The 12,542-nt window shown below is 36.3% G+C and overlaps 1 protein-coding gene across 1 annotated transcript in view; it reads right to left on the reverse strand.

The window, feature by feature from the left end:
• The window catches only part of Dock11 (dedicator of cytokinesis 11), a 210,185-nt gene that overhangs the window by 67,642 nt on the left and 130,001 nt on the right, over positions 1–12,542 (reverse strand). Inside the window, exons 28-34 of the mRNA XM_055604932.1 lie at positions 11,113–11,259; positions 9,695–9,778; positions 8,399–8,510; positions 6,051–6,229; positions 4,370–4,486; positions 1,271–1,346; positions 596–705 (exon numbers count right to left, since the gene is read on the reverse strand). Coding sequence (XP_055460907.1) covers positions 596–705; positions 1,271–1,346; positions 4,370–4,486; positions 6,051–6,229; positions 8,399–8,510; positions 9,695–9,778; positions 11,113–11,259 — 825 coding nt within the window. The remainder of the gene's footprint in view (positions 1–595; positions 706–1,270; positions 1,347–4,369; positions 4,487–6,050; positions 6,230–8,398; positions 8,511–9,694; positions 9,779–11,112; positions 11,260–12,542) is intronic.

Genomic DNA, 12,542 nt, shown 5'->3' on the forward strand with positions numbered 1-12,542 from the left:
ATGAAAGACAGCTTAGAAATTTTAAACTGGAACATCCACTCTAGGTTATAGTGAGTTACAGCAAAAGAAGGTAATTATACTGCTTGAGTATAATTGCCTTAGTCCTTATAAACAGTTTTAAGACAATCAGGTAAACTGGGCATCATGGTATTTGTCTGTCATTGCAATTACTCAGGAGGATGAAACAAGAAGATTTCTTGAGGCCAGAAGTTTGAGATCAGCCTGGGCACCATAATAATACCCCGATTCAGAGCAGTATATTGGAGGTAGAAATAGGAGATTATGAGTTTAAGGTTTGTCTGGGAGACATAATGAACCTTGAGGGATGCTTGAACTTTGTAGAAAAACCCTGTTTCAAATTTCCACTGAAAATTTCACAGTAACTATGGTTAAGAGGAAAAAAGACATCCAAGTATCAGCTACAAGGACAGGGAGGTACTATTAAAATATTCAAAAACTGTGGGATTCATTTTTAAAGATCTGGAATAGACTACAGAAGAGCAGATAGCTGCATGTGTTTTGTTTGTTTGCTTGTTTGTTTTTAAATTGGTAGGCTAACATGTTACCAGGTTATCCTGTATTTTTAGATTCTTACATTTTCACCACTGTTCCCAGGATCTGGAAATCCTGTTGTTCCTTCAGGGATAAGGGAACCTCTTGAATCCTCTCTCTTAATTCCATGACCATTTTGAAAAGACCCATAGGCTGGAAAAAAGTTCAAGTTCTTGTTAGCAACAGGAAGAACTGCCAAAAATATTTTAAAAACTAAGTACTGCATTATTTTAAGTAAACCTATGTTATATGGAATAGATCCTGGTCTAAAATGTTAAATTCATATATCGAAACACCATAAGAAAGCAAGTAAAGTTTAAGTGATTTTCCGCTCTCAAAACAATTTGCTATCTATTATAATTCCTTGAAAGTCATGTAATAAAGCCATGTAATTTACAAAACAGCTTATCTATATTATAAGGAAATACAATCCTTGAAAAGGAAGTGTCCTACCCAATATATTGGTGACAGTTAAGAAAGAAAACTACTGTCTTTTGTTCTGTTCTTTTTTTTTTTCATTATCATCTAGTTTTTCAACTATACCTATTTTGATCATGTTTTAGGTAAACTAGAAAATGTGTCTGCATGTGTGAGTCATATTTTAACTAAACTTTAAGAAATATCAGGCTATGTATAGTTTTATCATGAAATATTTCAAAGAGTAGAGGTTCATTGCTAAACATTCATGTGATACATAATCTTTAAAGGGATTGATTACCCATGTCTTTTTCAGTAGCCATACTCCCTCTGCTTGTAGGTGAAACAAAACCACATGGAAACTCATCCCTTGATGCCTGTAACAGAATGATGCCTGAGTCATTTAACCAATTTTTAAACTACTACAATAAATCTGAATTAGATTGTACTCTGATTTTAAACAAAGTTAGATGTGAAAGTTACATCAAATTTTATTAATATTTAAGTGGTACCTCCAAAAAACCTGACTGCTAGCACACTTTAGTAATAATGATAACCGCTCATCAAATGATATAACTAGATGCCCGCATCTGGTATAATCTAAACATTGTTCAGTTCTCTTCCTTGGAACCAGGGATAATGCTGGAAGTTAAAGTGTAACAGAACTCCCTAAGTGAATGTGAGCTGCAAAAGAAAAGACCGTGAAATATTTCCAAATAATCACTGTCAGATGTGTGTGGAATGAACATGAGCATGAACTATTATGTGTGAAGAAAGATCATTGTGACACCCAGTGAGGTTACATCCACATTCCACTCATTAACACAATCAAGTGCCACAATAAGAAAGCCACCAGGCAAGCTTAAAAGTGGCTCTTCCAGCCGGTGATGGTGGTGCATGCCAGTATCCTTAGTGCTCAGGACAGTGAATGAGCAGAAGTGTTCCAAGTTCCAAGCTAGCTGGACTATAGTCATAGTAAGACCCTGTCTCAGTAAACTAATGGGGCTGGAGAGATGGCACAGTAATTATGAGTGCCTAATTCCTCAATCAGAGTTCAACTCCCTGAACCCATGTGAACTGCCCATGGCTCTAGCTCCAGGGCATCTGCCACTCTCTCCTGGTCTCCACAGATACCTATACTCACGTACAAACCCACACTGACACACACATATACACATAATTAAAAAATAAAAATAATATTCTACCCTCAACTGATCTTTAAAATGTTCTTTCTCAGGAACTTAGGAGAGGCTTTCAAAACCAGCAGAGAAATTTTGCCAGATTCTATTGTAAAGCACAGTTCAGCTTGTCACCCAACAATATGAAGTTACTATGCAAAGTATATAGATGGTCTAGGACCATTCAGAGTATCAAGAGGGATGGGAGCTAACAGTTCCACTGGGCCAAGAAGTACAAAGCACACAATTTGGGCATCATATTTTTTTTGAGGAAGTACTTTAGGTAGCCCAGGCTTGCCTTGAATTTGCATTATATTGCCCCAGCCTTTCAGTCATTGGCACCAGCCTGACATTATTTTAGTAGAGCCATTGGCAAATTGAAGACTATCCAGAAGCGCTGACCAAGAAAATAAATGGTTTAGAATGACAAATGACAAAATGGTGATATAAGGCCTACAGAAAATTTTTAGAAGGCATATGTGGAAGGGACAAATTGTGAAGGTGGAAACAAATGTTTATAGGTCTCTGGAGGGCAAAACTAGGAGCAGTTGACAACCTTTCAGATCTAAGGTTGAGGGGGTATATTTTAATTATTACAAGTGCAAAGATTGTTTTGACAATCTACTTATTTTGACAAGCTACTTATCCTTTAAGTGACTTCTAAGTCTTAAGGCACTAAGGGAAACAGAGCGAAAACTCACCCAACTGTGATAAATTAAAAGGGACAGTAGTTACTAAGAATACTAAACAGAGACTAACAAGAATAAGGAGAAGCAAAGAAATCTTTTTTTCAGTGTCTATAATATTTTTAATTTATTTATTCAATTTACATCCCAATAATAGCTCCTTCCCTCCTCTCCTTCAGATCCTACCTTCTGTCCATCTAACCCTCCCCCATTCTTTAGAAAAGGGGATTCCCCACTCCCAACCAACCTACCCCAGCTCGTCAAGTTGCATCAGGACTGAGCTCATCTTCTTCCCCTGTGGCCTGGCAAGGCAGCCCCACCAGGGGAAAGTGATAAAAAAAAAAAAACATGCAATAGAGTCCATGTCAGAGACAGTCCCAGTTACTGATACTAGGACACCCACATGAAGCCCAAGCTGCCCCTAAGCTACATCTGTGTAGGGGCCTAAGTCCAATTCATGCATGGTCCTTTGTTGGTGCTTCAGTCTTTGCAAGCCCCTCTGGTCCCTGGTTAGTTGGCTCTGTTGGTTTTCTCGTGGAACTCCTGTCATCTCCAGGTCCTTCTATCCTTCCCCCCACTTTTTTGAACGACTCCCTACACTTCAACCAATGTTTGGCTGTGAGTCTCAGCATCTGTTTTGGTTTGTTGCTGGGTGGAGCCTCTCAGAGGACAGCTATGCTAAGATACCATCTGTGAGCATAGCAGAATATCATTTGTTAATAGTGTCAGGGGTTGGCTCAACTCCCATGGCATGGGTAGCAGGTTGGGCTAGGCATTGGTTGGACATTTCCTCAATCTCTGCTCTATCTTTATCCTTGCATCTCATTGGAAGTGTAAAGTTTTGGCTGAAGTTTTTGTGGGTGGTTTGATGTTCGCCCACTAGGAGTCCTGTTTAGTTAGAAGGCATCCTCCTCAGGCTCTATGAACCCTGCTACCAGAAGTCTCAGCAAGAGTCATCCCCATATCATCCTGGAAGCATACTCGAGGAGCTCAGAGGAAAATGAGGGTGGAAATCAGACCTGGGGGGGGGGGGGGGGGAAGACAGAGGGCCTGCAGAGAAAAGAAAAACCATGGGTAGGGCCATCCCTGTGACAAGCTGAAGACCTAAGCAAAGGAATCGTAATCCCCAGTGTTTGATACTCTGGAAGTGAAGATCCTTTCATTTTGTTCTCAAGATTAATAAGTTCACTGAAATGTATTAATAGCAGCAAAATTTGAAGAACAAAACAATAGAAACGAAGCACTTGTGGTATTCTTTTGGATCTTGTTATTTAAAACATGGTCTTTGAACTAGACAGAGGCAGCCAAAGCTTATTAGACATGCAGACTCTGAACTTCGACCTACAGCCTACTGAATTAAGATCTGTGTTCTAACACATTCCCTACATTATTGTTTGAGACACAAAAACAGTAGCAATGTAAAATGGGACTGAAAAGTAAATGCTTAAGACTGAGATCATATAGCAAATGACCTCAATTCCAAATGTATTTGGTCAAACAAGATATATCTCAAAACAGAAATGCATTAACACTTACAGAATTAGGCATGGCTGCACAGGAATACAAAGTATCTCGGCCTGCCAGTCGCTGTATATTTTCCAAGAGCAGTCCAATGAATGGGAGGTACAACTGTGCTATTTTGGCTTGCTGGTTCTGAAAAATATCAAAAGTTTATTGACAAAATAATATTTAAATGCTTCAAATGGATGGGATTGACCCCATAAAACAGATTAAAGACTAAAAGTGAACTAATAACTATAAAAATTAGAAGTGTGAGATAATAGTTCCAAAATTGTCCAAGAACTTTGTTGTTGTTTGGACTTAGTCACAATATGGAGTCCAGTGACAGCTTTCAAACATAACCACATAAAGGAAATTTGTTTGCAGCATCAGTAGACATATGCTATTTATAATTTGGAAAAATACCACAAATTATAATACTATAATTTATATCTTAAAATGAAGGAATCAATTTACCTTCAGACAGATTCATGAAAAAAATTGGCAAGATCTGTATTAAAAAATGTCTTGGTAACTAAAAAAAACAAAACATGATAAAATTGTAGGAAAAAATCTACCTGCAAATCAGCTTTTCAAATTAATTATGATAAATTATATCATAAGTTTATTTATATTTGAATGGTAAAGATTAAAGGATGTATTATCAAACATGAAATACTGTTTTCCTTGAGTTACTTGATACTAGAGAAGTAACTTAGGGTTATTCCAAATTTATTTAGTTTGTAGTTTCATTTTCCATGCCCTTAACTTGTGATATTAATGACATTTAAAATACATACTTTAAGTATTAGCAGACAGGAATCAAAGCTATGATCACATGTAATGTTAACTGTATGTAAGATTTATAGCCATATCCATGGCTACTGACTGTAAAATATTGTCATAACATCTTTTTTAGTATAAAGAAAAATGTATATTACATGAAAAATTCATTTTATACATGATATACTTAATAGGTCTTATTAAACAAGCATCAATATCATATTTATTTAGAGATATATGTACATATTTAAAAACATTAAGGTATTGGATAGCATATGCATGCTGCAACTCTATAGATGTTTGTGTGTGTGTCTCTGTGTGTGTGTGTCTTATGAATATAGGTGCCTTTGGAAGACAAATGTACGGGATCTCCCTGGAGCATAAGTTACAAGTGGTTGTAAGCTTCCATATGTGAAACCTAACTGTAGTCCTCTGCAAGAGCAGATGACTCTTAACTCTCCAGACTCTGTATGACTTTACATAAATCCTCGTTAGTTTATGTAATAAATAATGAAAGAGTTTTGAATGGCCCAAATATGTATATTAAGTTCAAGAAAAATACAGAATGCAACTCAATCTCACTTCATTTTCATATAACCACAGATCTTTATACATGTTAATTTTAAAATATGAATTGAGTAGCTGGGTATACAGAGCTCAGTGGTAGAGAATGTGTTAAATATGTACGGGACCAAGGCTTGTTTCCTACCCAGCATCAAAATATTTAAAGATGATTTGAAAAAAATGTTTTTCTTCAGGCTAACCTGTCTGACATTTTAAAAAACTTAATGACCTGAAATGGGAAAAAACACTATATCTATAAAAATACCTTTTTTATATTGATACTTGTATCATACTCCTCACTGTAATCACCATCTTGAATGAAAAATCTTAGTAGAAATTTATTAGTGTACTCCCCAGAACTGTACCTTACCTTGTGCTGGTATCTGGTATCAAATGCATGTTTTATCAAAAGATTCTTTATGACAGAGATGGCTGTATATCTGATTTCATAATTGTCTTGAAGAGCAATGGAAGTTTCCCGCAGAAGTAGACCAACCAAGAAGTGATGCTTGCAATACTCATCTGATAAACTGTATTCAAGATTGGAATCTGCAGTACAATAAAATTTGTAACTTTTGATAAAGAAATACAAAATGTATTATTAGGCAGTTAAAATGCATTAATTATGATTTGATCATATGTTGTCATGCTTGTAAGAACTATAATTTTTTTATTATTAATCAATCTGAACAATTCTTCTGTAGTATAGAATGAGCATGCAAAATTTTTACTAAATAAAGACACTCCTAATTAGGGATAGACAGTTTATTTTAATGATTATTTCAGTCAGCAGGAAGGTCATGAAGATACTCTTTCCTCTAAATTATTTCAAGTCTTAGTACTCTTACCATAGAACCTAAAATGAAATAATTCTATATTTGGCCATCTTTTAATACATTTCTTTTTATCTGAAAAGATTTCATTTTAACTGTAAGTTCTACTTTATATAGTAATACTTTATTTCCTTATCCATATATATTTATAAAGTAGGAAAAGTAGACAAACTAGACAATCTGATCATCCCGACAGTATTAAGTATTGATTGTTGCAGCTGTCATTACATATTGGCCTGAACATTCATAATAGATATAACGATAATACAAAAAGCCACTACAACTCACATCAGCTCAGCATCACATCTCAAATAAATTTACAATCACATTAACTACAGATCTGCCATTTCATAAAATCACTACTGCAAATTGTATCTTTCACTCCTTTCTAGAGCTTCTGACCTCCATTAAATCCTACACATTAATACTGTGGTTGGGACTTATAATAACTCAGAGAGGGCTGGGATCAAATTTAGTAATTTCTATAGTAGGCTCTATATTTCCATTTATTTTATATAAAATGCCTTTCATTTCTTTTGGTTGATTCAGAATGTAATGCAATGAAGTATATCCAGTTAGGACTTTTAAATGTTACAAATTGTCCAATTTAATTCTAAATCTCAATGTCCTATCCACTCCTTTTCCCTAACAGTTTCATCACTATCAAAAAGACAGGGGAAAGTATGTGAGCCACACATGCTCTTAATTCAGTAATGGGTGGTGAGACAGTAGTATTATATTTCTCCATTTTTACTGGCTATAATATCACCACCACTTCTACACCCACTAACCCTGAGGAGAGACATCCTTAAACACTAAGGCATTTGACTCTCCTGCACTGTTATGCTCTTTTGTGAATTCCAATCACTTTCTAGACCCAAGGACAGTGGTGAATAACCAAGGTGGACTTATCTGGGTTGATTTTTCAAATGGTAATTGACTTTTTTTTTTTTTTTTGGCTTCAGTGACTTGAATAAATCCAGTTTGGTGTTTTCAATCACACCTTCAAGACTGTGGCAAAGTAACCATGCAACAGGGTGACAGAGAAAGCAGCAAGCCTGAGAGAGGTGACAAACACTTAAAACAGACACTCAGCCAATCCCTGTCCCCAAGCTGTCTTACAGCAGAGAAACTTTCTTTCTAAGGACAGATATTTGAAAGTTGATTCCTTAGAAAACACTGAAGCTTATTTTAAAGATAAACAAGCAGTTGCCTTTAAGATATTTGGGCCTAAGAAATTAAAGTCTTACTTTGGCTAGGGAGGATATGAACAGCAAATAAAGCCCCCATTCATCTTGGCCATTCATCAAATCAATTGTGTTTAAACACAGCATACTACTTTAGAGTGAACCGAGTTAAACCTACCTACTGAAGTCAAACGGTCCACCGCAAATGAAAAAAAATCTAATTAATATATGAAAAGAAAAGGGACAAATAAAAAACATAATAACATAAGAATAGTGCTATACAACAAAGCATTCAATAAAACTAACAATGGAGATTAAAACTGAGGCATTTCATAAATTTAGTGCATACAAGTTATCATTTTTATATTTATTTTTGATGCTTTCAGCAGAAATGCATTCACATACTTTTTCATTTCATCTTAAATATAATCCAATACACTATTATTACAGAAAGAAATTTTACTAGTGTCTGAAATCGGTGTTCAGCAACAATATATATAACATATCCAATTTTTCTGTACTATTTCCACAAATATACTGAAGGAAATGCAGAATGACATTAATGAACCTATCTTCAGATACTAACAATTCTCAAGTTACCTTCAAGTTAACTGGTTTCATCAGAAAACATTATGCTACACTAATACTATCCCAAAAGGAAAAAACAATCTCAACTAATGGAAAATATAAATACATACCTTGAACTCTCTGTAGTTTAGGTTTTGCAAATGCCATTGGCAAGTTCAGAGGAATATAATGTTCATGATTACAGATTGTTTGGAGAAATTCAAACTTGTATTCAGCAAGAACCTAAATGGTAAATTATATATCAGGTTTCATTTTGTAGGCATTTATTTGTTGATGATTAAAAAATGATATTTAATTTCCCAACAGAAGTGTTTATCTTCCAAAATATACTTGCAGGTGCAATCTGTACAGGAAAGAGTTAACATAGCTGGCCCAAGAGTGGTATATTTTAAAAGGCCTGTTGCAACAGTGATGCTGGCTGGCATCTGAGAAAAGGGATTTTGACATGTTTGCTATGTGATAAGTTTGTGTTTCTTGGTGCTAGTCTGCTAGGTCCTTTGTACAAACATTGTCATTTATGGTAAACACCTGTTTTGCTTTCCTTTCTGAAAGTCTAGAGTTTTGATCTGTTTCAATACAAAACCAGTTCCTCAGTAAGAACTGTGGAAAGTGAGTATATCCCTGCATGTATGAGCATTCATGAGATAAACACAGCCATGTCAAAGACCCCAGGGACTCAGACACAGGAATTGCAAAGCCTTCCTTTATTCTCCTGGCCATAGTAGAGTTTGACAGTATGTGTAGAAATATGAGTCACAGCTTTGTAGTCCCCTGCAGATGCCACTTGCATGACTACACCCTGAAACTATTCCCTTACAGTGAGGTCCACCACCTCCTCCATCAGTTGCACATCATAAACCTGCCTCCCATTCAGCTGCATATAACAAATACACCGTGTTTCTGGACTTCTGGCCTGTCTATTCAATCCCAGGTTTTCTGTATGTGTATCTGTTGTTTCTTCATTCTCCATCACTCCATCTGGGTCAATTCCAAAGAACTCCAAACTCTAAAACAAAAATACTGCAGTCTTTTGGCTGTATTCCAACTCCCAGTGGGTAAGTACATCTTCACAAGATGGAAAAGCATGAGATGCCTGCATGGGGATCACCACAAACTCCACTTGATGTCTTTTTCTTTCTTGATCCTGCTGGGTATCCATATCCTATCACTCTAATCAATGGTAGTCAGAAATGTGACTATATGTTGAATCCTCTTAGTAAATTGCTGAATCTGTGGCTGGTCTTGGGGACTGCCCAAACACTACCCAGTAGTCCTTGCTTTTGACAATACTCAAAGTACATAAGTGAAGAACAGTTCTGAATCCTCCAGAAGAGAATATAACTGTCACCTCTGACCTCATGCTTGAATGTCCAATAATCTACTACAGCTGTGTCCTTAGAACTTACCTTGGGATCTTTAGGGCTAAATCCCGATATATAGTCATTTATCAAATTGAAAACAAATCCTCTATCCATCAGTGTCAAGCAGCGCTATTAAGTAAAGAAGGAAGGTTACAGAGTTATGTCCTTTATCATGACGTTAATGAACTTCTAAATTTGCTCTACACAAGGGAATGTCATTTTTACAGACAATATAAAAATAGCTGTCAGTTTTGGATGACCAAAACTTTTTAAAGAAAAAGTGCAAAGTAAATCATCAGTGGAATCAAGACTTAAGGGCCTCAACTGTATAATTTGCAAAATAAGACATACACATAAATGCATACCCACATATATGACAATAACAAAAAGTAAAAAAAAAAATGGAATGTTTTGTAAATGTACGGATTTTTGACGTTTCTCAAAGAACCTTTCAAAGAGTTCTTATGAATATGCGTTAGGAACATGTACCCTGTGTTAATAATAGCAAATGGGCAGCTTTAGTTCTAATGTTGAAAACTTTGGGCATGAGAAGTGGTTCATGGGTTAAGAATGCTTACTATAAAAGTATGAGGACTTGAGTTAGAATCCAAGCACCTGCATAAAAAAAAAAAATAGTGGTATGGCCATGTGCAGCCCTGTAACTCCACTGCCCAGTACTATGCAGGGTGGTAGGGGTGAGAGAGAAACAGGAAGATTTCTAGGACTTTAGGGCTGACATCTAGCTCCAGGTTCAGTGAAAGACATTGTTACAAAGGAATAAGACAGCAACTGATATAGGTACTGCTCCAGCCTCAGGGCATTCACATGCGCACATGCAACAGGTACATGTAACGGGTATACACACAACACACACATCCAACACACAGACACACACACAACACACACACACACACACACACACACACACACTCACACATACACAACACAGAGAAAGTCACAAACCCTAAAGGCAATCAGACCAGAAAAGTGATTTAAACGCATAAGGAAGTCAGGGCTATAATACAGACTGGTGGGGACTGACTGTGGCAACAACTGTCCCACCTGACAGCATTCCATGTGAAATATCTTTTAAAAGGTTTTGTGACAGAAGCACAACCGGTCTTCTGAATCACCCAGAGCCTCTTGTTTTATTACTTGTTTAATTAAATGTTAAATGCTTCAGTGGGAGGGGGAGTAAACCTGGCTGAACTGATCCATCAGTCAGTCCAAAGAGTTATTCCAACAGCCTTATAAAGAGCTAAGAGGGGGCTGGAGATATAGCTAAGTAGTGCAGCATAAGCATGCAGATGGCTTATGTTCCACCTTCAACAAAACCACACAGCGTTTCCAAGAGAAAGGGTTTTTTTTTTTTTTTGTTTTGTTTTGTTTTCCCCTTTTTTGGCCTTCTAGACCCTACCAGTGAAGAAGAGAACCTGAACACGTTTTGGCTGCCTTTAACTCACCTTTAGAAAGCTGGCCAAGCTATAATTCACATTTCGGGACTCATCAGGAATCTCTGCATAGCGAATGGTCACATGGGGAATTATTGCAAGAAGCAGCGAATGCAAGACATGATGATATGCCTCAGGAAATCTCTGGCCCCTGGGAAGCTTAAATACACATAGAAAAAGAATCCGGGTTTGAAAAGGTCTAAATAAATCAACTGCCATTTTACTTTCAAACATGTTCCTTCATGGAAATGGCTTTAAACTGAAGTATATTTTTTTCCTCTCAACTAAAAATGACTTTACTAGTTGTTCAAAGTATACTTTTTGTCCAGACTAGTAGTTGTCAACATTCCTAACACTGCAACCCTTTAATAGAGTTCCTCATGTTGTGGTGACCCCCAACTATAAAGTTATTTTTGTTGCTACTTCATAACTGTAATTTTGCTATTGTTATGAACTATAATGTAAATATCTGATATGCATGATATCTATTATGTAACCTATGTGAAAGGGTCATTAGATCCCCAGTACAGTCATGACCCACAGGTTGAGAACCATTGTTCTAGACGCTAAACTTACAGCAATGGTTTGATTCTCTAATAATACAAGTGTCTGAAATTATCATTAGGCATAGTATGGGTCAATATAACCCAACTCAGAAATTCAGGTTCCTGGGATGAAGGCATACCTCTGGTTTTGTTGTTGTTGTTTTTCTGGTATACAACATATGCATGTATCATAATTTCAGTCAACTTATTCTATGAAAGTTCTGTGAGAAGAGTTTTATTTTATTGCACATGCCTCACCATTATGACTTCTATAACTAAAAAAAACTTCTTTGTACAGGTTGATTGTTTCTGATTGTAAAATCTCAAATCTGAAATGTTCTAAAACCTGAACCTTTTTGGGACCTGACTCTGCAATGGCAAATTCTGCACCTGATGTTATTGGCTGAAGTCAGAACATAGGTACAAATGTAAAATTAAACATAAAATTATCTTCAGTCTATGTGCATAAAGTATCCATGATGCATGAATGAGTTTCATGTTTAGACAGGCATCCTGTACCCACATGCCTATCTCAACATGTAAAGGCAAATATTCCAAAATCTGAAAATGTCTGAAATCTGAACCACTGTTGGTTCAAAACATTTCAGATTAGTAATTCTCAACATGTATCTTTAAAATATAATTAAAAAAGAAATGAGAGGGGCTGGTGAGACTGCTCAGTGAATAAAATGCTTGCTGTGCAAACAAACCCTGAGTTTGGTATGCAGAACCTACATATAGTGAAAGAGATAGCTAACAACACAAAGTTGACCTCTGACCTCCACACATGATCTATAGGTCACATGATGTCCAACCCACACATCATATACACATAACAGTAAAGATGAAGAAGAAGAAGAAGAAGAAGAAGAAGAAGAAGAAGAAGAAGAAGAAGAA

Source organism: Psammomys obesus, unplaced genomic scaffold (assembly GCF_907164565.1).
Source record: "Psammomys obesus unplaced genomic scaffold, mPsaObe1.curated_primary_1811, whole genome shotgun sequence".
NCBI classification, from domain to species: Eukaryota; Metazoa; Chordata; class Mammalia; order Rodentia; family Muridae; genus Psammomys; species Psammomys obesus.